The following is a 27332-nucleotide window of genomic DNA, read 5'->3' on the forward strand; positions in this document are numbered from 1 at the left end:
TGATATGATCAAACAACTTAATCACACCTGGGCAATCAGGACCATATATGTATATATATGATATGACCAACTGAAAAATGAAGAGGTAAATAATGAATATGCAAATCACAACCATAGATTACATAAACTCAAACATTCATGTCTTAGCAAAACACACACTTCAGTTCAACCCACAGTTACATATTAGGGGGTTTAAATAGGCTTCATTGCCTATTGAGTTACAACATTGATGGTTAAACCATTCATAGATATATTAGGATCCATTACTTTCTAAGTCAAAAGAATAATGGATCATAATATAATTCAAAAGGCATTGTCTAAGCAATCAAGATAGTCATCAAGGCAATGAACAAAAGATATAACAAAAGTGCAGAAATCAGGCATATCAGTCTTCCTTTGCTTTAGGTTTCTTGGCTGGACTGTCTTTGATATTTGCAGGTGGACCATACGGTTTTGCAGGTTCTTTGGCAAACTCTTCAGGAGCCTTTGTTGGTTGTTTAGGATCTGTGTCTGCTGGTAAATCTTCTGGAAATTCAAGGCTTCTTTTTGCTCCACTGGTTGCAGATGTCTGGCTGTCTTTGTAAGAACTGGCTCCAGCAATTTCTTCAAGTAGCAACTTTGTGCTTGGTGTGAACAATTGATCCTTTGATGATGTTTCTGCATGCCTTGCTGATGAACTGCCAAGTGCAGAAGAAACTTGAGTGTTTTCTGGAAGTTCCAGAGGAATGGGACGGTCTGATAGTTCAGCTGCAGTATAAGCCTTGATGACAGTATTTTTTTTCTGCAGTTGACCTTGGAAAGGAGTCTCATAGGATTTCAGAAAACAGACCACTGTGTACTTTTTCAAGGCATCATTAAGTTCAGTATCTATTTGAAAGCCCTGCACCAGAAAATTTTTTTAGTTAGGTTCAGCGAATTCCTTTCTATGTATATCTGTATTTATGCCTGAATATAAGACAGAAAATTCATACTTACATCTTCTTGTGCTTGTTTAAGCTGCAATGGAGTGAACTCAATCAATTTTTCAGCATCTTCTCCAGATATAATGCAATGTATTGAGCTCGAAGCATCAGTTATAATAATTGGAATGCGAGCCCTTTAATTGAGTGGAGGAATTAAGATTAATATATGGTAACAAATGCGAATAATATTTAATTTAGAAGCATAAGTTAATGATCTAACCTGAGTTCAACTTCACTTTGCTGTTTGCATGAAGGACAGTGGATGATCCAGTCAATGTCAGCATTCACAATTTTGTGACAATTCGCACAAGCTGTAGTCCAATATTTGCTGAATCCATATGCAAGTTTGACAGTTCCTTGCACCCAAGCTGCCTTTTGCTGAGGCAGGCAACCATGAATGGTATTTGAATGTGAATTAGACAGAAAATAGTTATATTTAACCAAAATTGTAGAATAACAATATGGTACTTACAACTGGAAATGATGCCTGAAAATTGCTGATTGCTTTGATATCTTCTTCATTTGGAGGAGGAAGTAAACAGTTTGCATCATTGTATGTTTTAGCATCAAGCAAATTCCTGATTTCTTCCTTGTTCAAGCTGAACCTGAATGATTATGTTTAGAGCACAAATACAAAATTTATCAGTAAAATAAGTTGATAATTTATGGAAAAAACTAAAAAGAAAATTATACTTACCATTGCCTCAAAGATAGGTCATCTGGAAGTGGAGGACTAATCAGAATTCCAGATGAATACCTTGTAGTGAATGACAAAGCTGTAAAAATGATGAAATGGTTTAGTAATTATAACATCAAGTACTTAAAAGACACACAATAAAGAAATCATAATGCATAATGAAAAATTTACTATTGAATGTGGTAACTTTAACACGGAGAGCTATGATTAGAGGGGCAGTGCTAATCATGTCTGCTATTTTGCTCCCTTCATCATGTTCAAATTCATTCCAGAGAGTCATAAGCATCAGTTTCTTCCTGTCAGGTATAACAAATAAATTATAACTACTGCCATTAATCTAAAATGAGTTAATAAAATGGTAGTATTCAGGTTTGATTACTCTTCATTCACTATTATAATGTCTCTAGAAATAGAAGCCGGATCTGGCTGTTTTATTGGGAATGCGTGAATGACAAAGCCTCTAATATCTGAAACAAAAGTGTTGATATGAATGTAAGAAATCAATAAAATGTCAAATGACTGTCAAGTAAATTAAAAAATAATGTAACAAAAATTACTGCAAAGGTTATCTGAATCAGCATATTTGTGCAGATCAGAGAAGTTTGTCAGCTCAAATATGCAAGGCAGCATAGGTGGCACAGGTTCAGCATAATTTTCAATCAAAGTCTTGTAGTTCAAAATCCAGGAGCATTCATAAGTCCCAACTCTGTATGTTGGGTCAGCAGGAACCACAATTGCATTAGAAACATAATATCTTTGATAAGGCTGCAGAAATTTGCTGAAGGTCTTGATGTGTTGTTCATAAGTCACAACAGAAACTTTTGTTCCCTGATTAGGATTAGGAAAAGTTAGTTATATATATATTATGAGTTATAGCTATAACTATAATGTTGATGGCTAACACTATATTTATGACACAGAAATTAAAATTATAGGAATGCATACTTTAATAGTTAGGCAAGTATTCACTTGTAATGAAACTATAGTTTTGATATCAGTAGATGAAACTATGGTTTGTATAGATGAAAAGGTTAACTGCCATAAGTATATCAATTGTTCCAGTTCATTAGTCCTGTGCAAATTTAGAGAATTAACATATTATACTCCCACATGCTGTCTGGTACAGCGTGTCTTGATGACCAGCAGAAATATGCAATTTTTTCTCCCCTTAAGCTTTTACAATTCCATTATCTGTTTAGTGTGTGTGTTTTTTGTGAGATGTAATAAGCAATAATATGACAGGGTAAACTGGAATTGCATATGTATATGTTTGTGATATGCTCATAACAAAGGTTTGTAATGCAAGAATAACTTCGGTATAAGGTAAAATTTTTTGGTATAAGTTTGAAAATTGAGTTCTCATTCACTCTTTTTTTTTTGATGTCACAGATTGAGAACATTCTTCTTTTTCTTCTAGACCAACAAAGCCTACTTGCTAGCTGGATAGAAAAACTTAATGAACAGCAAGATTCCCTTCAGGAGCAGGTTGATATAAGTAAGATATCAGAGGTCTAAATTCACTGATTACTATGTCAAAAGTGGTGCTAATCATCCTTATTCTCAGCTTCAGCAAGTTTTCAACCATGTGGTAATGAAGAAGCAAATCATAAAATGTTCGTATACAGAATCTAAAATGTTCTCATCTATGAATTTAATTAATGACCAGAGAGATAGGAAAGAATTGCTGACCTCAGCATCTGTGAGCAGAAACCGCATAATTCGCCTAGGTGGAACTTCACGAGTTAATTGACTGTGGCCTTTGTGAACAACTTGTGCTAGAACAGTCCACTTTTCTGCTCCTTTCTGAATGTTTAGTACCGAAGATATATGTCTAGGCATGATGGGCTGTATTTGTAGAGAAATTAGATAGTGAATTAAACAAAATAATAAAGTTGGAAAAAAAGCCATGAATATTAAAACCTGATAATGTAATCTGGGAAGCTTCAAGAACTTCTTTATATACTATATTTTTAGTATGATCAGTGCATGATTCATCAAAATAAGCTGGCCTAATAAGTACTTTTACAGCCGAAGCTGTTTTGGCTCTTGAAAGTGCAACATATAATTGGCCATGTGAAAACACAGGTTCTTTCAAATAAATACCAACAAAATCTAAAGTTTGGCCTTGTGCTTTATTTATTGTCATTGCAAAGCACAAACGAATTGGAAATTGTGTTCTCTTATATGGAACTGGATATTGTTCATCACTTGGTGGCTGCAAGGAAATTCTATGTATAAAAACTTCTTTGCCACAAAAATCACCCACTGCAATTTTAGCACAAATAACATTCTTGCTCAAACTCTTTATTATGAGTCTAGTTCCATTGCATAATCCTTCAGCAGGATCAAGATTTCTTAAAAGAATTATTGGGGCATTGGATTTTAAGAGTAACCTATGTGGAGGTAAATTGCTTGGCGTAAGAGTATTCAAAAGATCAATATATTCAGATTGATGATTTTCATTCAGTGTTTCATCATAGCTTAGGTACTCAGTCAAATCTCCTGGAAATTTTTTGATCAATTGATCATTTATTTCATCTACAAAGTTATTCTTTGTAGTTAGAATTGCTCTATTTTGTGAGCAATACAGTTTGTTTGAAGGATCTTTAAATTCAGGATACACAATATTGATTAGCTTTTCAATTGCATCAGTCTCATTATTATAGTTAACTATAATTGAAGATGGAAGTTTTACTATGTCATTCTCATTTGTTTCTTGTGTCCCATCTCCAATTCTTAAAAGAAACTGCGTGAATGAAGGATCTAATTTTGCTCTCATGTTCTCTATTAATTGCAATTTCTCTAATTTGTGCCATAATGGAGAATTTATCAAACATGCATTTATCATTTCAGCTTTTGTTCCTTTTCTAACAACTGGCAACGTTTGTCTAAAATCTCCACCAAGTACAACTACCTTTCCCCCAAATATTTCTTCTGAATTCATTAAATCTCTTAAGAGATCATCTAAAGCTTCAATTGCTGCTTTTTTAGCCATTGGTGCTTCATCCCAGATTATGAGTTTTGCTTCTTTGATCATTGCAGCTAAAGAAGTTTGTTTACTGACCCGACATGTTGCACCATCAAAGATATCTATTGGAATTTTAAATCTGGAATGTGCAGTCCTTCCACCTGGTAAAATGGAAGCTGCAATTCCTGATGTAGCTGTAGCAAGAGCAAGATAGCCTTTAGATCTAACATCAGCTAACAAAGCTCTATAGAGAAATGTTTTTCCAGTACCACCTGGACCGTCAATGAAAAAAACACCAGATCTATCTGAGTAAATTCTCTCAGATATGACTACGAATGCTTTTTTCTGTTTTTCATTGAGTAGCTCAATTGAATTTAAGTCAATTTCTGAAATGACAATGTTTCTTTCTGCTCTTAATTCTCGAGTTTCATTGTCTATATTTTCATAAGAGAATCCAATGGGAATCAAATTATATGAATGTATACTTTTTCCCATCGATTGCAAAAATCCATCAATTTGTTGCAAGACATTTCTTTTCACTTGTGTAGATGTCATTGCTGAACATTTGGCAAAATCTTCTGACATAGAAGATTCAAAATTTTGCCACAATGCCTTTGGGTCATTAGGGCAAGAATAAACCAAAAGTGTTGCAAAGAGTCTCCTCATTTCATAGGGCATATGAAAAAGTGAGGCTTCTTGTAAACAAATTTCTTGGCTGTTATCATTTTGTAACAAGCCTCGAATTAATGCTGCTTCTTGGAACGTTTCTACTTGAACTCCATTAAAGGTTCTTAGGTCATCAAATGAAATTGGACATCGAACCTTTGATAAGAGTAATCTCAAGTAGTATCGTTCTCCTTCGGAAGGATGAGCAGTCATTATTCGACCTATTGATTCACCTCTTTCTCTCAATTTCCAGTATTTTTGCTTAGGTAACCAGACAAAATGATCAGGAAACTCTACATAAGTACAATTTAGATCCTGAGCTGCTTTATCTGTCCTATTCATGTAAAAAAATTCAGTGAGCATTGTTTTTTTCAAATGATAGTTATCGACAACATTTTGAAGATTAGCTGTTTTTTTGAAACTCATTGGCTGATAATTCTCCAAATGTAATTGTAAATGAATAATAGGTGGCTTTATTTCACTCATACAGAATCTAAAAATTCTCCATGCTGCCTCAGGTGGAGAAACCCACCTAGCTGATACATATTGTTTAATTTCATCAATTTCTGAATCAGATTTATTATTCACTACAGAGAAGCTAGTTCTATCATGACCTTTATAGATATACTTGTAAATGTATTTGACTGCTTTAATTGTAGAGCATATTTCAACATTAAGATGGCAATCAAATTTAGCCAAAAGATATGGATTGTATGGTACAACCCATCTGTTATCTAAAAGAGCTGATTTAATCTTAATTTGAACTCCATCATCTCTTCTTCGATATTCAGGATATGCATTAAGAGTTTGGATAGTTTCCTCACAGAAATTTTTAGGAAAATTATTCTTGCAAGTTCCATTTTTTCTCATGCATACATTTGTTGGATCAAGTGAACCACATGGTCCATGAAGCATATGTTTAATGACCAAATTATATAGATGTTCATTTTTCTCTTTATTTGGTATCTCAGCACAGACAATTTTATCATATTCTTCAGGGGTATACATCTTGAATTTTGACTTTAAAATTAGCAAGAAATGTGCATGTGGCAGTCCACGTTTTTGGTATTCAATGACATAAGTGTAAGCTGCCACTTCACCGAAGATGCATTTTTTCAAAAGTTCATCTTTAAGCTGTTCTAACTTAGCATGAAATACTCTAGCAAGCAAATCTGGTCTGTTTTGTGCCTCTTCTTTGTCTATTAAGTGTTCTTTTATTTCTGGCCAATTAGGATTGCAAGTCATGGTCAGAAATATATCCGGTTTACCATACTTCTGTACTAATGTCATTGCATCCATGTATTTACGTCTCATATTTCTCGGCCCTCCAATAAATGATGGCGGTAATATGATACGTTGGCCAACATTAGATGCTTGACTCTCACCTGATCCTAAAGCATCTATTATGCCTTTCAAGAACTCTCTCCTAATTTCCTCTTGTTGTAATCTATAGAAGTCAAGTCTTTGTGTCTCAAGCTTCACATATTGATCAACAATATATTGTTGTAGGAGGCGAGCAAAATGTAATAGCCAAGATTCATCATTGTCTCTAATCTGAAGTTTATAACAATAGTATTCTCGAAGGGACACAAAATTTGGATCTTCATGTATGTTTTCCATTGCTGTGGAAAAAATAATAGTACATTATTAAATGTGTAATCATAAATATTAAATAGGTAAAATGAAAGATCATGGTATATAGTTATTATACTAACCATGTTCTTCATTTTGGATTAATTGTTCTGCTGTAGCAGCATTTGCAGGGGAAATCAAATCTGCTACAGGTTGTTTTTTTTTCCTCTTTCTTCCATATACTTTTGCTCCTTTCTTTGGTATTCCTTGGTGCCAGCCAAGATCACCAAAAGGAAAAAGTATTGGATATTGGAGTGGATCATAACATCCATAATAGTACTGTATATTTTTTGAAGCACCACTATGGGTATGAACTCTAATATCACGCCTGCCAGTTTCTCCATTTTCTTGCCCCTCAACCCACAAACCAGCAACTTGTGAAGTTGTCGGTCTATTATAAACTCTTTGATCAACACCGGGCAGAGTTTTTAACACAATGTAGTAGTTATCTAAATTAGGTACCTCTCTCAAATTTCTAAAAAATTTTGCATATGGATTAGACTCAAGAACTTGCATAATTTTTCTAATCACACTTTCAGATAGTCTAGGACAAGCTGCTAATCGATTGCTTACTTCAGTTTCAAAATCATTGAAATATAACTGTAAATTATTACTATGATCATTGCTTGAATTGAAATCATTCAGAAAATGATATATTTGTCCTTGAATTCTAAAAGTGTAAATTCCTTTATTCCTTTTTGAGAGAGTCAGATCAGCTTTAACACCGAAGGAAGTGAATCCAAAATGATTATTATACGTTCTAATAAGAGCTCTAAAAGATTGTGCCTCTTGTGAAGATGAAGTCAATAGCTCTTTAAAGATATCTGGAATTTTATTTTGAGCTAAAATAACTTCACCATCTTGGCAACAAAAATACGCTGTCTCAGAAAAAAACTTCTTCGCTCCACAATGAGGACAATCTAGTTGGCGTGGTAGGATATCAGCTTTGTCAGGAATTATATCCAACAAAGCTCTTCCTGTTTTGTATCCTCTTCCTAAAATATAATTATTTTAGAGCACTTAGTAGTCAAATCATTCAATTGATTTTAATGCTAGTTTAAAAACAGATATTAGAAAACTTAAAAATATTAACTATAGACCTGGCTGAGTTTTTTTCAGAGATGATCTGCGATGTTTCGAACGAGATCGAGAAGTACACTGAACATCAACAGCTGAGGAACACTCATTCACAATCGTGATGCTTGTTCGATTTTCAATTATATTTGTAGAAGCAATAGATTTAGATTTTGCTCTCAATCTTTTGTTTTTCCATCTAAAGTAGGCCAGTCTCCTATATTCTTTCTTATTTATTACCTCTCCATGATATATTTCAGAATATTCAAGAGGGCTCTTATCATAAGGACCAATTGATCTAGATTTTCCTCTCAATTTTTTCTGTTTCCATCTAAAGTAGGCCTGCCTCCTATATTCTTTCTTATTTATCACCCCTTCATGATATATTTCAGAATAGTCAAGAGGGCTCTTATCATGATATATTTCAGAATAGTCAAGAGGGCTCTTATCATAAGATATAACAGATGTACTACCTATTATAGGTATATGGCTATTCACAGAAAGGGGAGGAATATAATTAGCTAGTTCCATATCTAGATTTGATATTTCAGAATAGCTAATTTTTTCTTTAACGTTTGCAACTTGTTCACTCTGAAACTGATTTTCTATAACAAATGGTTCCTCATTGCAGTTCACTTGTGACAAAGTAGCAGGTTCAACACCACAGAGGTTGATTAAAGATGAATTCATTGTAGGCAAACAATGCTTGTCAGTAGAATCAGAGGTATAATGAACTTCTCCAGTATTTTTTGGAGGAAAGTAAACATTTTTACCTCTGCAGTGATTTGGCAGAATTACATTCCTATCGATGTGATTTTGTGAAGCACATGTTTCAACAGAGTGCTTTTCACGGATGTCATTCTCACAGTTGATTACAATAGGAGAATATGGTTGAGAAACAGAAGAATCAAGAGTAAACTTCATATGCTCAGTCAGCATATTTAAGTTTCTCCTTTTGTTTCTTTCCAACATTGCTAAATCAAGGGAATCATCAAACATCTCATCTATCAATCTAAAACCTGAACTAAATTTTCTTTTTTTCTTCATTTTGAAACACAGAAGATCAAAATCTAATTTTACTATAAATAAAGCAAGATACTAAACCAAAGGTACACAAAATGACAGAATCAAAGCATCCTAGAATAGCTAAAACTAACTAATATATATAAAATGACATCCTTAATAACCCGAAGTACAATGATACTAAATGATGTAATTATTGAATAGATAAACAGCTAACAGCATCATGCAACATTTGAAATTAAAAACAGAGGCAAAAGTAAACCATCATAGCATAACATCAAACACATCGCATTTCTTATAATAATTAAAAGAAAGCAATAAACAGAGGCAACAACAATGGGAAAAAATTGCAGTTCAAATCAGAAGGTGAGAAAACAGAAACATACCTATATTTTCTTTGCTCGCCTGAATGTTTGCAAAAGTCCGGCAGCATTTGAAATTAATATAAAAACAGAGGAAAAAGTAAACGTAAGCTAATCGAAAAATTAGCATCATAATTATTCTTTTATGCATAAAATAAAAGACATGGCAGTCTTTAATTAACGGAAGGCAATAAATGAACAGAAGGTAAGAACATTCATCAAACTAAAAAATTGCAGGTTGAAATAAAAAGACACAGAATAGAAAATACCTAGATTTTCTTCGGTCGTCTGCTGAAGACCGGCAAAACTGAGGAACAAAAGTATATATAGGACTGGGAATAGTAAATTTTGAAAGCTGCATCATAGCATACGTCGGTAGAACAGGCATCCCTAAAATGAGCTGATTTTGGGGAAAAAGAGATATCAGTGAACTGTTTTTGGGGCAAAAGAAGAATTGACGTCAATTGGGCGACTTTTTTAGAGACAATCGAAAGGAAGTACAGTTAATTGCTCGAGGAATTGACAGAAAATCGAAGATTTTGCAGGGCCGTAGATTTTGGGGAAAAGGAATTTTACTGACCTAATTTTTGGGGCAGGCCAAAAATTCACGTGCGTGTGGAGGATTTTCTGGGTCGAAATCAAATTGAAGGACAATTTAGTTGTTGAAGGATTCGGTAAGAAACTGAAAATTTTGCAGGCCGATATAGTATAGCGGCCTATTCGATCGAGAGAAAGAAAAAGGCTATTCGACAGAAAAGAAGGGGAAGGGAATTCTGGGTAAATGAAGAAAGAAGGAAGTTCAATAAGTAATAAGACAATTAAGGTGCTGTTGACTAACTTCAACATCAGTCATCAGTCATATACTAACGGCTAAGCACATTACTTCTAACGGGCATAACTCCATTAATTTATATTAATTATATAATGAATCATATAATCTAATTCAAAACAGCCCATGTGATAAAAGGGCCCACAAATAGTTTACAATTATTTGCACTTGATCAGAAAATTATAAAAGAAATATTTTCAAAAATACAAAAATAACCCTAAATAGTTAGCAACTATTTAATGAGTTAGTTTTCATAAAAGCATTCAATTGACCTTTCACATCAATTAAAAACCAAACAAAAGGAACAAATGCAAATAACTAAACCATTGTTACCAATTAGCCCCTAAATAGTAAGGAACTATTAAGACATTGAATTTGAAGACCATGTCTGAAATAGACATTTCTCACTTTTTGGTAGAAAAAACCAGGAAAAAAACTCCTTTCTCTAACAATATAGTGACACTTGGCATTCAATTGAGAACTCCAATTGTTCTCTTATCTAGTTGGTAGATGTCAATAAAGAAACCTACTAGTTTCTGGCATGATCTTACTGCCCCATTATTGTCACATGATGCCGCCTTGTGGATTAGAATATTTGAAACATCACAGTTTAACTAATTGGAAGTAAAACTCATTTCATGTTATTACTAAAACAATTACTGAGAATAGAACTATAGACCTTCATGACATGGCGATATTGGCAAATCAGGATGATTATATAATGAGATGCTATTCAAAAGAACTTTTAAATGTTTAGTTAATATTTTATTGTTGAATGTTTAATGGGGGCAAATTAAGAATGAAACTGCCCCCCCTCCCTCCCAAAAAAAACTCCGTTTTTTTTTTATTTTGAAGGTGATCTAAATTTTTATTTTTTTAGTTTATGAAGGAACCAAATCCTTCTACAAGGAAGAAGATGAAACTCTTCCTGTGAATGTTTATGGGAAATCCAAAGTGGCAGCTGAGCAATTTATACGAACAAGCTGCTCAAACTTTACCATTTTGAGGAGCAGTATCATATATGGGCCACAAACAGTCTCACCTGTTCCAAAGTCGCTTCCAATTCAGGTTGCACCTGAAGCAAAATTATCTCTTCAAATTTTTAACATTTTATATACTTGAAATTTTCTTATAGCTGTGATTTCATGATTTGTTTCTATGCTCTGCCACTCAACATATTTTCCCCATACAAATATTAGCTAAATGAGCCTTATTTCTTTTTCCATCAATCTATCTGTGCATGCAAGTTTACAAGATTGCTAAGTGACTGAGAGAAAGGCCAATTTGTAGTTTCACTTAAGAGCTTTGAGACTTGGCAAAAAGACAACCATTGAGTTTTGACACGTTGATCTGGGTTGCATATACTTGTTTCCATTGATTCAGTCAGACTTTTGTTAGTGGACTTTGGTGGTTTTTGTCAGTCAGACTTTTGTTTCCATATACTTGTTTCCATGGACTTTGGTGGATATATCATATAAGTCTGTGATAAAGAACACTTTTTTATGGTTGTATCCTGTTGGATTTCAGTGGCTTTTGTGCACTGCTTTTGGACCTGAAATGCCCATGGATTTACGGTTGATAATCAATTTATCATTCTTAAGATAAAGAGATTATGCTAGAAGAGATGCTCAATTGTTTTAGCTATCTTCTCGAGCTTTGTCATTTTTTTGTTTGTATAAAGCACCTTCTAAGTGTTTCTTCTTCTCCCTGACCCTCCCTCTTTGTGCTTCTCTTTGTTACCCTCTTTGTGAATGGATTTCTTTCGTCTCATTTTTTCCTTTCCATGAGACCAGATGCCTTACTTTAGGAGCATCATTGTTTAGTTGCCTGGTCATAAACTGTGGTTATGCATTGTCAAAACAATTCAGCAGGTCGTGATTCCCTTAAAAGTATGTTTCCATGGTGGCTGGATGGCTTTTAAAAATGGTTCCTTTGAACTACTAGTAATAATTTTCCCTCAATGGTGTCATGAGTAAATTGCGTCTCTAGGTGATCTTATCATTCACCAGGATATAGATTAATATTGGTTTGTTTAAATTGTGGGTTTTTAATTGATAACAAATGCATGAATGATGCAGTGGATAGATAGTGTCCTTGCCAAGGGTGAAACGATTCAATTTTTCTATGATGAGTACCGTTGCCCTGTTTATGTCAAGGACCTTGTGCATATTATACAAGCTTTGAGCATCAGATGGATCTCAGGTTTGATGAGCTTTATATACCTGTCATACTTTTTCACGATAAGTAATGCTTATATATATAAATGTGTGTGTGTGTGTGTGTGTGTGCTATTTGTTTTAGACTTGTTGCAAGCTCAAAGCAATGTATTCTTTTTGTTCTGAGATATGTAGTGAGCTCAGGATGACGTGATCCTAGAAAGTGATTAGATTCACCCCACCCCTTGATAAGTGGAAGTATCTCCCTCCACTTGAGATAAGAATGAGCTTCTAGGCATCTAGGTTAACTTGGATCATCTACTCAAACAGTAAGATTAAGAACGGAATTTTGTAACTTAGCAGGTAAAATTATGAAATTCATTGGGGGGAGTGTTGGGTTGGGTGGTAAGGTGGGAAGGGTTGTAAGTAAGAGGTCTTGGGTTATTTTGGAGGAAATCCAACCAGAAATGGTTGGAAGGAAATAGAAGGAAGAGACACAAGGGGATTAATACGTTATACTGCTTGCTCTTTCGATTCTGACCAACAAGTTAATTACACACCAGGGAGATGCCACTTTCTTATGTAATCATATTGTTCAGCTATTTGTTCATGTTGGAAGAAAATGATTCTGGACCAAAAAAGACTTGATATTTCACTGGTTCATGAACCAATGGGCTGTTCTTTGCAGAGGGCAAGCCAATGCAATTGGTGGTAAATATTGGTGGGCCAGCTAGGGTGTCCAGGGTTCAAATGGCTGAGGCTGTTGCTCATGTTGGAGGCCACAAGACCTCATTAATCAATCCGGTCTCTGCATTGTCGGTAGGTATAAGCTTCATTCTGGCAAAAGCTATATTGGCCCCAAGACAGGAATTGATCCAACAGCCTTTCTAGGTGGAATTTATCTAATCGTCTTTTTGAGTGGAATTTGCACTCAACTCATAGTTCATATCTTCAATCAATGTCTTTGGAATGTAATGAAAACTTGACTATTAACAAGATTGTTGCTTTTTCCATGCCTGAGAACTGTTGGATAATGCAACAAATTATTGTTTTCAGGTTGATCGTGGTGTCAATTCCCCTTCTGACATATCCATGGATATCACTAAACTGATTCAGACAGTTGGTATCTCTCCTATTACGTTTACAGATGGTGTCAGATTGACTCTTGAATGCTAAAGTCCATTCCATGCTTTGTGGGTTACTTCCTCCCTCAGTCATGTTATTTGTAACGCTCCCCTTGGGTCACTGATCTGGTAAGGATGGTGCTTGTTGGAATGATGAGCGGTGGCTAGAGTAATTGGTCTTAGAGAGTGTGACTGCCTGCACGATCATTACTGTGAACAAATCCTTCTTATTTGATTTTGGGGAATGACCTTAACTTGTAATTTTGTTCCCTCTACACTGAAGATTCTTCATGCATACGAACCTTTCACACACACGTATTGTTTGCACCGAGTAAAAGAGCAACAATATTCAGAGGCTCTGATTTTGCTCCTATGCATACTCCAGGTATACATGCTCATTCACTGATAAATTAGGGCGGATAGAGAGATTATACATTGATGGCAAATTATATGTCACAGAGTAGATAAAAGGAACCATCAAAAGGCTAGCAGTGCATATTGATAGAGGTCGCTAGGAATGTACTTGAAGTTGCCCTTAGGGAACACCTCTGCAACAAGCTTGCTTTCTGAACAGCAGGACTGGTGGCTAAGCTTTAAGGACATATTCCTGATATCAGTAAGTGAGATTTGGATTCTTCCAGCTTGCGGTGCCAATGGCATTATGGGATATTTACATCGGTTCAATTCCATTTCATGTCAGTATAGATATTATTTGCTGCAGTGAGGTTGACATTGAGATAGAAAGTAAAATGACTATAAACAATGCAGATTAGAGATTTTGCTCCCTTTTGGATGCATTCAAAATTCTTGGACTGTTTTCTCCACCATATGCTCTTTTACGCGGAGAATATTTTGATGAACTTCCAGAACAAATTCCACCTTTGACCGGTTCAGAATTAGTTCATCACATTCATTTAATTTTTTATTCTTTCTGGAATGGCACTCTATTGCAGCAAAGTAGAGATTTATTCCACAACTTGTGGTCGAATTTTCATAATAAATCCGCACAACCGTAAGTGAATGGTTCCCTTTTAGTCCCAAGAATCATCCTGCCTTCAAGACTCAATAATAATTGGGTTTGTTTGGATAGGGTATTATTTGAAATATTATTTGGAATAATTACTGTAGCACTTTTTGTGATGTGATGTATGTGAGATAAAAAGGTAATTGGGAAGATAAAAAGTTGTATTAAAAATTGTAATGATGATGTCAGTAAATATATTTGGCCAAATAATCTACTGTCCAAACAAACCAGTTTTAGCTTGCAAGCATGTTTGTGGCAAGAACTCAATTGGTTGGAATTTCTGTGCATCATGGTATGTGTTTGTTTTTTTTGAAAATATTTTGCTTGCGTCACAAATACGTTCTTAACAACTTTTTTTTTATTCTCAATTACGTTTTTATCTTATATATATATCAAATTATATAAAAAAAAAATACCACAGTATTATTTTAAATAATATTTTTAAATAATTTCCTATCCAAACATTTGAAACACACCATTTAGGTCTTAATTCTTCAGAAAAGCAAAGTTAAATCGGAAAACTATCTAGAGCAAAGGGGTAAAAAAATGAATGCGACATGTATATTCAAATAATAAATTATGTACATTTTATATATTTTAACGAGTCCTCGTTGGACATCTTTATATAATGCATATATGCTTTGATTGATTACCACTAATCCGCCCACAGTGTATATTCTCCACAAGATTTTGCTAACACGGCCCCCACTTCAGGTAGCCACTCAATTTCTAATGGCACAAAAAGGTTATTTTGACTGCCGAAATAGGATGAAATTTGAGACTGCCAAACATCAAAATCTATTTATAGCAAAACGTTACAGAGTATTAGTCACTTTATTTGATTCAAAGCATAATTCTCCATGTATATATATGGTGGAGAATTGTGTTGGGGAATAAAACATATGCTGATTCTTTCAATATTCAATTTAGACAGCACTTTACAGTCCACAAATGCCAATTTTTCTACAGACAGGAATGAATGTCGGTAATTTAAGCTCTTTTTTTTTTTTTTTTTCAAAATTTGTTTGAATGTCATCATCTCTTTTCCATATTTAGAAGTCAGTCATGAATCATGAGTTTTATGACCTTCTTCCATCCGAGAAGAGAAATTTGACAAAGTGAAAACAAAAAGGAACCAATCATTATAGGTTATTGATGAATTTCAACTAGAAAAAGAAAATCATGATTAATTATATTTCCATTTTGTATAAGTTTGTATAAGCATGATTAATGTTGCGGCAATGGAAGTAAATAGTGATAACTCATAAGCTTGTTTCAACTGATTTGTTGACCTGTTTTTATTTTTTCTTTCAACTTTTGGTTTTTTTTAAAGCTAAAAAAAATAAAAATATCAGAAGCTACGAGACATTTGCTTTTTTAAATATTGATTTTAGCTTCTAAAAATTAATTTGATAGCAAGATGATTGTTACTTTCACTAATATCAACAAAAGATCGTGGGGAGATATACTCGAATGAATGATGATAACAACCCCTTTTTTTTTTTCTGGATACAAATTGCAATCTCATCATGGAAATTGTATTCTCTGATCCTCAAATCCATCCAAAAACAAAATGACAAGGAGAACACTTACAAGTTCAACAAGATCTCTGTTTGGATCCATGAGTTTTTCAAATACTATAAAAAAAATTTAAAAAATACTCTAAAAAGTAGTCTAAATTTTTTTAAATATTTAAAAAATATCCCAAAATATATTTTAAAACCTCTACTACTCTTAAATATTTCAAAATATTTTCTAAAAATAACCTAAAATATACTCTAAAAACTCTGCTACAGTAAAAATTTTTCAAAAATACTCCCCAAAAACAGCTCATTCAAACGGAGCTGCAAGTGGGATATATAATTTAGAAAATTTTTTACGTTTTTCGTAAACATATCTTTCAATCACATTTTATCTCACATTACTATAGTAATTCATATGGGTTTATTATCATATAAATAAGATTAATGGTGGAATAAGATTGATCCTTTCCCATATTACTAGTCAACAATTCCATTCTTAATTCACGAGATAAATATCTTGTGGAACAGAAAAGGAGTTCCACAATTTACTTCACGAGATCAATATCCACTCTAGTTTATTAGTAGAACAAGAATCAGGTGCCACAAAATCAAATGTGCCTTCCATCATGCCATTCTTTTCCCACAAAAAGTCAAAATCACAAGTGGCCCCAGACCTAAAAGATTAAATTAAGAAATTGCCAAAAATCATCCAACATTTCGAAATTTCACCTTCCCCAATTAAAATGTTGCAAAGAAATCGGGATTAAAGTGAATTTTTAAAAAAAGTATTTTAGGGTTTAAAGAAGAATGTATTTTATTTAAATAGCACAAATTTATACTTCAAAAACTAACATGTCTCGATTTGAAGTTTAGAACTCAAAGTGTGAAATCGGGAATAGTTGAACAAAACATGGCCACAGTTTCAGAATTGTCAATTTCGATTAAAAAATTGATCGTTCTGATTCTTTTAAAAGGTGAAACATAAACAAGCCGCTCTTGAACCTCTAGTTCCGGTTATCGTTCCAATTTCTTCTGATTAAGGTTCAATTTTTTTAGTTATATTTAAGTACTTGTTGTTATAAAATTGATTCTAAAAAAATATAACAATTAATGCTAAAAAAATTTATTGTATTATCATGTGTAAGGAAAAAAAAAATGATGCAAATTTTATGAAAAAAAAGTCTTATTATTGATTAGATTAGAATAGCCATGCATTTAGATTGGTCATAGAGTACACACTTACTAATGGAATGGAACAATGGATCGTTGAATTTAACAGTTGCTATTAGATGTTGACTATTGATATTAAAATTTAAATTGATCAAATAAATTTAAATAGTAAATATTTTTTAGACGATTTGAATGGATCATAATTCGTTGATCCCGGTTTAGCTTTTAAAATTTGGTGAACTTGAACTTGGACATGAACTTTAAGTCACGATTATGCTTTCAGTTTTTGTTCTGATTCAACAAACTATCGAATGTATTCCGATTTGATTCTGGTTCAAACCTGAATTGGGGCCACCCTAACTCCGTAAGTTAGTTGAAGGGCGTAAGGTAAAGTGAACCATTCTTCCGCCTGCCAATCTAGGCATCCTAATTTGGACCCCACCCCCTAGCTTCTTAATTAATTACTCTCACGATCTCCATCTTTATTCGACGTTCCACTGCAGCCCCTTCTTGCCCGCAATTGTAGCGGTCAGGCATGGGTCCAACGCCGCGTCTCTCTTTTTACATTTTGTCGTCATCTGTACTCAACAGTCAACGGCTTCAGCTCCCTTCAAGACTGTGAAAAGTGAAAACACGCCAAATATATATATATAAAAATATCTCAATTAATCAAATCTATAAATACAGATGCACGCTCTCTGCCTACTGTGTGAGTCCGTGTATTCTTCTTTGGGAACTAATGAGACTATAAATATTCGATCGATTTGTTGGTGAAAGAGACGCATTGAAGCTAAGGAGTGAGAAAGATTTTATCAGTTACTTACTTATGTTCAATAATTGAGAATTTGTTTTCCTTCTTATTTAATTTTATTTTTGAATTTAGATATCTTGGTGAAGAATGATGTGGAGGAGAGTGGTGGCTCGATCTGCTGCCGCGGCGTCGAGTGTCCGCGATTTGCGGAGGTTCTCGATGGCAGCTGCGACATCGATACCAGGACCTTGTATCGTGCACAAGCGTGGTGCTGATATTCTTCATGATCCCTGGTTTAATAAGGTCAATTTAGTTGTTATAATATATTTTTTTGACGCATAACTGTTGTAGGATTTTTTTTCTTAATGTTGTTGAGAAATGTGATTTTAAAGTTCACAGCTTTATTTCATTTAAGCATCTCCTTTTTATATACATATATGTGCTATGCATGAGAGTTGAAGCATCTTTTCCTTCGTGTGAATTGAGAGTTTTGGGGTTGTTATCGAGCTGAAGCTTTGATTCTTTTTTTCTTTAATTTTTTTTCATAATTAAGATTTTACTGTTTTAGCAAGACCTGAATTTCTGTGTTAATGTGTTCCTAAGAATACAATTGGCAAAGACCCTTTTTTTTGGATAAAAAAATTCTGAAAAAAGGAGCAAAGGCATAGACTTGGGAGGCACAATAAAGAAGTAAATTGCAGTTCTAAGGACCGGGTGGAACTATTCACAATTTGATAGGCCTTTTTTCTTTTTGGGGTTAATTTTCACTATTTGTGAATTTTTGACAGTCATCAATAAGCAGTTAAGGTCCGGGTCTAACCTCTGACTGCTTTAGTGAGAGACAGAATTTAAGGAGGCCTATGTGTTTTGATGCTTAAGCATACAAATTGCCTATATGTTTTCCAGATCAATCCATTCTACTTCAGCTCAGAGTTTTCTGAAGTCCTTAATGTTCATCATATTGAATTTCTCAATGATGACTTCATAACCTATAGCATTATTTTTGAAAGTATGGCTCAGCTCTAATAAAATCATATAAAACAGGATACAGGTTTCCCTGCAACAGAAAGAGATCGACTAGGTCTCCGCGGTCTTCTCCCTCCTCGTGTCATATCATTTGAACAGCAGTATGCTCGTTTCAGTAAGTTTCTTTCCTGCTTTGCTCTCTTATTGAGCGCTTTCTCCCAGAACCTGGTTGCCAATGACTTAAAAGAATCTTCTTAAATGTACAAAATTCAAGGACTCAATTTCATCTATGATAACATATGAAAAATAAAAAAAATTCCCCCCCCCCCCACCTTTGCCTTTCTGTGTGGGTAGTGGAAGTAACTGCTCTTGGCATAATTCTGAGACTTTAAGCATACAGGATATCTTCGTGACTGCCGATAGCCCACCTTTGGCTCTTGTACAAACACTTTACAGAGTGATCTGAAAAGGATACAATCGTGCATTTACATAAACAAAATTTTGTTAAACATTATTTTTTGTATGCACTTTAATTACATAATTTTCATTTAAAAATAAGACAGCAAAGAGAAAAAGAGTTACTTAAAAGTTCTGGGTGGGGATAAGCACAACGATGTGCAATTGCACTTAAGGTATTTAAAGTTTTGGTTTTACAAGTGTAGTGTATTAGGTTTACTGATAATTTTCTCAAATGACAAGTTTCACCAATCTGTTGACTTCATACTTGTATTCCTCATAGCTCTCTTAGTGTGTAAAATCTGATATTTGTTGTTTATATGGATAGTATAGTTCATATATTCTCTTATCTTAAAGCTACCTTTTATGATAGATCAAACTTTGTAGGAAAAAAAAAGAGTTTAACAGCTTGATTCTGATGATTTAATTGTCAGTGGAATCATATCGATCCTTGGAGAAGAATACTCAGGGACAGAAAGATGATTTCATAGCTCTATCAAAATGGCGGATCCTGAATAGGTTACACGACAGAAATGAGACATTGTACTATCGTGTAAGTAGATGGCAGATAGTGAGAGTACAATAATGAAATATTTTGAATATTGATCCATCTAAAGCAATTCCATTGCATTCCTTTCCAGGTTCTCATTAATAACATTAAAGATTTTGCTCCAGTAATATACACTCCAACAGTAGGACTAGTTTGTCAAAATTATTCTGGGTTGTTTAGGCGCCCACGTGGAATGTACTTCAGTGCCAAGGACAAGGGAGAGATGATGTCCATGATCTATAACTGGCCTGCTCATGAGGTATTGTGTAAACCATGGGGAAAAGCATTTGCTCTATATATATTTTTTTAATCTTACTCTTTATGCTTGAGATTAAGTAATGTTTGGCTGTTCATTGCTAATACTATGCGGAGGACATATTGAGTAGATTTTGGACTAAGGACCTGCTTTCATGAATTTTTTGTAATTTCAGCATGTGGGATCCTATCTGATACTTCAGTTATTAAAAAAGAGTTGGAAATTCCCTTGTTGCACTATTAGTGGTTACAAGCGAAGCTGGTTACCACTAATGGCAACAAGAGTCTTCCCCTGTCAATTATTTATTCAAATCACTATTCAGTCTATATGATTATGGCACAGGTGTTGCATATATACTGTTGCCATATGTTCTTTCACTCTGCTTGGACAATAGTGTCTTGATTTTCTGGTTGAAAGTTGAAACCTGAATAATTAGATAAACAGATACATGCTTCATATAATTGCTGAGAATTCTTTCTGGCAATAAGAAATGTTAATTGACTTCTTTTATACTCAGTCATATATTAATATGTTTCTCTTTATTAAAAGCTCTTCTTTTACTTTGAATTATGATTGGTATAGATGTAATTCAGGTTTTATTTGGAAAATGATGAGAACAGTTAAAGCAAGTTGACATGATTGCACTTATTGTAGCTCCAGGTTAAGCTACTAATATCTTTGGCAGAAAAACCCAACAAAATCTATTCTGTCATGCCAGGTTGACATGATTGTGCTGACAGATGGCAGTCGTATACTTGGGCTGGGTGACCTTGGAGTTCAGGGAATTGGTATACCCATTGGAAAACTTGATATGTATGTTGCTGCTGCGGGAATCAATCCACAACGAGTATGTGCTACTCAATTTTTCTTCTTTGCATTAGCATGATGACCTGCCTTGTGGTTATACAAACATGACAGAATTCACTAGTTTTCTTACGTTGCTTACATATATCAAACCCTGACTCCACATACAAAACATAGATATCTGTTATACAGATCTGGTTATCATCTTAGAATGCCTGACGAAAATTATCTTGGCATAAGTGTTAGTGTGATTATGAAGGAGCTGATATCGTATGTACAGATATTTATAGTCCTTGTGTTTTACTGTTTAATTATGTGCTTTGCCTTGCATGTTTTGAATCCATTTTGGGTTACATAAATATACTGATGCAATTTCTGACAGATATTGCCAGTTATGCTGGATGTGGGTACTAACAATCAGAAGCTCCTTAAGGATCGACTCTGTGAGTTGATTTGTTTACTGTTATCTTCTTATTTTGTGATTAATCCTTATTCACTACTTTGTTTCTAACCCATTTTCGTCATTTCGGAAAACTTTAGTTTGTAGTTCATGCTTCCTATTTGTTGGCCAAACCATTAACTGCCTTGCTTCCTTGAAGGCTTAAATAGAACTCATAAGTTTTACTTTCCTAAAGCAGCTCACCATGCCAGTACTGTTACATCTGGTTTTTAAAGCATATCATCAGAATAGCTAATCAATTTCTTTTAGCTTGGCAGATTTAGGATTGCGAGAACCAAGGTTGGAAGGAGAAGAGTATTTATCTGTAGTTGATGAATTCATGGAAGCTGTCCATGCACGTTGGCCAAAGGCTATTGTGCAGGTCCAAAATTTTTCATTTAGAATGACTTGTTATAACACAGTTATTGACGCCATACTGATTTCCAGTGATTGAACTATCTATCAGTTTGAGGATTTTCAAATGAAGTGGGCGTTTGAAACACTGCAACGCTACCGGAAAAGGTTTTGTATGTTTAATGATGACATACAGGTGACTGAGTTGGCATTTATACTGAGCATAGATCTTATTATTGGATTGGAGATGTTATGCTTTTAGTCTGGTCCTCTCTGAAACTGGAATAATTCAGCATATTTTCATATTAAGCAGGGTACAGCAGGTGTTGCACTGGCTGGTCTACTTGGAACTGTTAGGGCACAAGGTCGTCCATTAACTGATTTTGCAAATCAAAAGATAGTTGTTGTTGGAGCTGGAAGGTAATGGCAAAATTCAACTTGGCGATTTGCTTTTGCTTAGTAAAATCGTTTGTTATACAGCAGGGTGTTTGCTTGGGACAACTTAGCATTACAAACTCTTACTTTTGCCTGGATTTCAGTGCTGGGCTTGGTGTACTTAACATGGCATTGCAGGCTGTTTCAAGAATGGCAGGGCCAGTGGCAAATCCTCACTTTTTCCTGCTCGATAAAAATGTGTGGTTCTGCTAACATGACTACCACTGAGTAATTTGTTACTTCATGAAACGCTCTATTAATTTGCCTAATGGCTTCACTTAGAGGTTTTGCTTTGCTTAGTGTACCCCCCTCCCCACAGCGGGAGAGAGAGAGAGATAGAAGAAGAAAAAGAAAAAAAAAGGAAAAATGAATAAGTGAAAAAACTCCTAAAATCTTCTTTGAAATGTAAATGGCTACAAAAATTGATTAAAAAAGGAAGAGGGACAAGCTTGTACTATCCTGTTTTCGTTAAAAAATTGTACAAACTTGTCTAATAAATACTTTGCATGGATGCAGGGTCTAATTACAAATGAGAGGAATGATATTGATCCAGCAGCTGCTCCATTTGCTAAAACGCATGAAGAGATCAAGAGCTTTGGACTTCAAGAGGGAGCAAGTCTGATTGAAGTGGTAAATGTTAAACTTGTAATGCAATGTCTGTTCTAGTGGAGACACTCTTTAAAAGGAGATATCCTTCCTTTTCTCTTGGCAAGATTTTGATTGTGATAGTGGTGGTAAATACGGATCAGTAATAGCCTCTCTCTCTCTCTCTCTCTTAGAAATATGGGCAGCATCCTTTCTTTCATGAATTCAGATTCCATGTAACTTCATTCTGTTCAGGTCAAAAAGGTCAAGCCTCACGTGCTTCTCGGTTTGTCTGGTGTTGGAGGTCTTTTCAATGAAGAGGTGCGTAGCTCTCCGCTGAGTTTTATTATCACCTGGATTGTGGTCATCATTTCCTTGTATTGTTCTTTCTTGGGGGCAGATGCAGTTGGATGTCAATTCTGTTCTCAGAACTGTTAGCACACTTGAATTAGTTTCTCTTTATAGGTCTTATATCCCATTCCATTTTTCCATCTTTTGGTCACAATTATCATTTAATCTCCCCTATCTCTGGATGCTGGTTGTCCTTGTAATGGAATCCTCACCCTTTTGGGTGTCAGATTATATGTGTGGTTATTTAACACTAAACGGCTGAAGGTATAACTCTGTAGAATGCCATTGTATTGCGATAACAGAAGAAAGTATTGAGATGTAATTAGTGCATTCATATCTGTGATATAACCAGCTTATTCCTGGCCTAATTATCAGGTGCTTAAGGCAATGCGAGAATCTGATTCCATTAAACCCGCTATTTTTGCAATGTCCAATCCTACCAATAATGGTTTGTCTCTCGACCTTCTGGGTGCCTCTTGTTATACTTTCCTGTGCGATTCTGAAGAAATTGTTGTTTCCATTTTTGGAGCAGCTGAATGCACTGCTAGGGATGCTTTCAAGCATGCTGGTGAACAGATAGTCTTTGGAAGTGGCAGCCCTTTTGAACATGTTGATCTTGGTATTACTCTTTTGATTCTAATTTGGAACAAAGTGCTTGTTATGCATCCTATTTGCTTCCAGTTTTTTTGGCAAATGCATTTCAAGCAATAAAGTGAAAGGCATCATATCTAAAGAGTGGGAGAAATATTAATTCCATCTTTTACATGATCAAAGCCATTAAACTGAATGTTGAAGCTGATAATACTGTTAAATTCTTATATCCTTGCTGCTATTACTTTGCTGATTGTGTTTTCATGGTAACTTTTTACTGACCATGAGCTTATGTTGTCAGGTAATGGAAAAATTGGCCATGTGAATCAAGCAAATAACATGTACCTGTTTCCTGGGTATGTGCTAATGTCTACACTTGTGTATGATAAATATACTTGCGTATGGGTGCCAAATTCTTACAAGTTCTGTGTTGGGCTGATTTAGGATCGGGTTGGGAGCTCTTGTATCTGGTGCTCGCTTTATTACTGATGGGATGCTGCAAGCAGCTGCAGAATGGTATTAATTGATACTTAAATTAACTTCTCTTTTTTCTGATGTTTCATTTTATCGTATGCTCTGGATGAGCGTATTTTACTGCAGTGCTCCTATTGTAAGGTAAAAGCTGGATAAAGTTTGTATGAAGTGTTCTTTGCATTATTGTCATCTTCTTGCTTCAATTGGAAACATTTAGTTGTTTAACAAAAATAGAAATTCAAGGGGCCAAAACCAACTCTGTTGATAAAAGTGAAAAGGAGGAAAGCCGGGCCTATCCTTTTGTTCAAATTGCAGCTTAGTGAAGTTTTTGTACTTTGAATCAATAGGTAGTTCATTTAGTTTGAGAACCTCTTTGCAGTTTTAGTTCATTGTCTTTGCATGATTGTCATCTAAAGCTCTTGTTTGCTTCCTAATACTTGACACTATAAACATCCAGACTCCTGCACTTCTTTTAGTTCTTTGGGATTTAGTCATTGCAACTTTTCAGTTTTGATGCTTGAATTGTTACCAGGACTTTGGGAGAGTCCTACAAGCATTTTATCTATAATGCTGCAAGACAGTTCGTGCATTCAACCAAATTACTCGTGTAAATCTCATATGTGGAGAAGCTTTTTATATATGAGCTTAATTCACTGGGGGAGCCGGGGGGTGTTAGGGTGTTAAGGGGTGTTTGGGTGGAGAAGCTTCTGCAACCTGTTTGGTCGAAATCCTTATCTATATTGTTGCCAAATTCTAAAATCAGACTTGTTTTTATATATTTTTTGTTTAAAGAATGAAAATCAAGGGCATTCAACTCTTTTTAGGCAAACTAAGCTCTTTTTTTATTTTGGTGATTGGAAAGAGGGAGGGAATCTCATATAAGATTTGAGTTCACTTTGATATTTGAATATCAGACGTTTAATATGATCTTATTTTCTCTAGATTATCATTTACCCATGTCCTTACTTTACATTGCAATTGAAAATTTGTTCTCAGAAAACCTGTTATTTTGGGCATGTAACTATTACACCTTTGCTTCTGCAGCCTTGCTTCTTATATGACTGATGATGAAATTCAGAGGGGAATCTTGTATCCATCTATTGACAGGTATTTTGCAAAGGTTCCTGGAAATTATTTTCATCTGTTTCGTGGGCAATCAAAGCTGCACATATTTTGTCTGTCTCTCTTATAAAGTAACTAATATGAAAGAAAAAAGAAAAGATATAATTGGCAAGTGAGGTCCCCCAGAATGCAAGTTTGTCAATCATTCAAAAGGTTCTGTTTTCGGCAAAGCTTTGTTTTTTGACCTCGTACTAAGCTGTGTATGGAACTTCTACTGTATTCACAGATGTTGGGATATGATGACTGAATGACTGGCTTTTTGCTTCCATGATGACCAAGTGGCTCTCATAATTGATCTAATTGCATATGTACAGTTTAGTCGTCATTGCTAATAAATTTTTCTAATTAAGCTTATCAGTATTTACAGTTGTAGTGTGTATCTACAGATCGCTTGAAATTTAGCCCTGGCAAAATAGGCTACAATAAAAGTGAAGTAGTACTGGAAACTACTAATCTGTTTATCCCTGGCAAAATAGGCTACGACAAAGTGGAGTTTGCATTGGAAACTATTAATCTGTTCATCGATGTAGTTGAATACTTTGAGTTCATGATTTCATGGGCTGCTTGCAGCATTCGGGATATTACAGCAGAGGTTGGAGCAGCAGTTTTGCGAGCAGCTGTTGCTGAAGAGCTAGCAGAAGGATATCATGATGTGGGAACAAAAGAGCTAGTAAGCATGTCAAAGGTAAGCAGTTTTCTTGACCTTTTTGACAATCAGGTTAAAAGACGACAAACTAGTTTTCAGAGATCTGTCAATCGAAGCGTACATCAATATTATTTCAGAAGTTTTATACATATTTGAATGGATTTTACACTAATCAAATTTAGCTGGAGGAAGTTTGTGCCAGTTCATGTAGCTCTTAACAGATTTCCGCATAATTCAGTTTGTAAGCAAGTTGTATAGGTAAAATGTACTCTCTGGTAATTTCTCATTTACAAAATATGACAACAGGGACCATTGACCAAATTGATACTAAATCATCGCCATCGCTTTGTTGGATCAGTCTTGTGAGAGGTGTCAAAGTTGATAATTGGATTATAAATGCTTTTTCTTAAATGGTTTGTGGATGAAATTGATGCAATGCACTTCCACCCATTTATGAGGTGGGTGCAAATGGACGGGACCTAAACAGATAGTACTCTACAAACTATCCATATGCTAACCATTTGACCCATACCTCCGCTGGAAGATACCCTCTATTTATCTAATTCTTGCCCCTATTTCTTTCCGTTGTATTTATCTGACTCTTGCTTTTATATGATCGGATACAGGAGGAGACTGTCGAATATGTTAAAAGAAATATGTGGGATCCTGTTTACAGTCCTCTTGTTCATGAGAAATGAACGTCTCCTTTATACATTGTTTGGAGGGGATATTTGGCAGCCCACCATGTAAAGTTCGGAAGCGAAATGTATCAGTCAGAATTCAAACTCAAGGGACTAATAGGCGAAATATTGAAAGATGGCTGAGAGACACATGCCTTCAAATTTTGATTCTTTTGGTAAGCTATTGTTACAAACGAAAATTTTTTTCTTGTATTACTGTAATAGATGATGTACACTAGTTTTATGTAAGGATCAAAAGTGGAAAAAAGTCTCTATTCCCGCCCAAGGCAGATATTCTAGCTATCCAAAAATAATTTTAAAAAAAAGGGGCTATTTTCTGCAGTTGATAATAGAATGATAATGGAATTCCTCGCATCAAAGAAATTTTTAGTGCCGGGACAGGGGGTCCTTTCGGGATCATCCCTTGTATCCGGTTTGGGCTATTTTCTTCGCGCAAGGTGAAGATATAGAACAATCCATTCAATCCTGGCTTAAAATATGTTCTTCCAACTTTATTTTACACAAGGAGAAAGTAAACACACATAATACTTTAGCGAGTTGAAACTTTGAACCTCCACACAAAAGTAAATGCTACATGGCTCTCCCCTCTATTTCATCTGCTTCCGTTTCCTTTCGTTTCATCTCCCTATTAGCTCCATGAT

General features: G+C 34.8%; 4 protein-coding genes across 4 annotated transcripts; 2 read left to right on the top strand and 2 right to left on the bottom strand.

Moving 5' to 3' along the window:
• Nucleotides 1-93: 93 nt before the first annotated feature.
• Nucleotides 94-10235, bottom strand: LOC140037090 (replication protein A 70 kDa DNA-binding subunit B-like). The gene is made up of 12 exons (XM_072081110.1): nucleotides 9965-10235; nucleotides 9654-9784; nucleotides 9409-9427; nucleotides 3349-3504; nucleotides 2217-2487; nucleotides 2039-2126; nucleotides 1831-1955; nucleotides 1660-1738; nucleotides 1435-1567; nucleotides 1183-1340; nucleotides 976-1096; nucleotides 94-880 (listed from the first exon to the last, which is right to left on the bottom strand). Exons 4-12 carry the CDS (start codon nucleotides 3496-3498, stop codon nucleotides 386-388), a joined length of 1620 nt encoding a protein of 539 aa, XP_071937211.1. The 5' UTR covers nucleotides 3499-3504; nucleotides 9409-9427; nucleotides 9654-9784; nucleotides 9965-10235; the 3' UTR covers nucleotides 94-385.
• Nucleotides 3918-8998, bottom strand: LOC140036467 (uncharacterized). The gene is made up of 4 exons (XM_072077899.1): nucleotides 8026-8998; nucleotides 7009-7920; nucleotides 4053-6915; nucleotides 3918-3924 (listed from the first exon to the last, which is right to left on the bottom strand). Exons 1-4 carry the CDS (start codon nucleotides 8996-8998, stop codon nucleotides 3918-3920), a joined length of 4755 nt encoding a protein of 1584 aa, XP_071934000.1.
• An 842-nt stretch (nucleotides 10236-11077) lies between the features above and the next one.
• Nucleotides 11078-13852, top strand: LOC113733137 (uncharacterized; the record flags this gene model as incomplete). The annotated part of the gene is made up of 4 exons (XM_072077900.1): nucleotides 11078-11281; nucleotides 12292-12415; nucleotides 13058-13188; nucleotides 13426-13852. Coding segments are annotated over 4 exons (579 nt in total), but the record flags the coding sequence as incomplete, so codon positions are not given.
• Nucleotides 13853-17852: 4000 nt separating this feature from the next.
• LOC113733138 (NAD-dependent malic enzyme 59 kDa isoform, mitochondrial) lies at nucleotides 17853-26956 on the top strand. Its single transcript, XM_027259318.2, has 20 exons — nucleotides 17853-18007; nucleotides 18094-18264; nucleotides 19006-19102; nucleotides 19818-19936; nucleotides 20025-20192; nucleotides 20908-21036; nucleotides 21376-21436; nucleotides 21711-21814; nucleotides 21899-21982; nucleotides 22100-22206; nucleotides 22326-22419; nucleotides 22738-22851; nucleotides 23062-23127; nucleotides 23533-23605; nucleotides 23690-23776; nucleotides 24050-24104; nucleotides 24193-24264; nucleotides 25267-25329; nucleotides 25915-26029; nucleotides 26617-26956. Exons 2-20 carry the CDS (start codon nucleotides 18109-18111, stop codon nucleotides 26686-26688), a joined length of 1836 nt encoding a protein of 611 aa, XP_027115119.1. The 5' UTR covers nucleotides 17853-18007; nucleotides 18094-18108; the 3' UTR covers nucleotides 26689-26956.
• The last annotated feature ends 376 nt before the right edge of the window (nucleotides 26957-27332 follow it).

The sequence above is a fragment of the Coffea arabica genome, chromosome 2e (genome assembly GCF_036785885.1).
Source record: "Coffea arabica cultivar ET-39 chromosome 2e, Coffea Arabica ET-39 HiFi, whole genome shotgun sequence".
NCBI classification, from domain to species: Eukaryota; Viridiplantae; Streptophyta; class Magnoliopsida; order Gentianales; family Rubiaceae; genus Coffea; species Coffea arabica.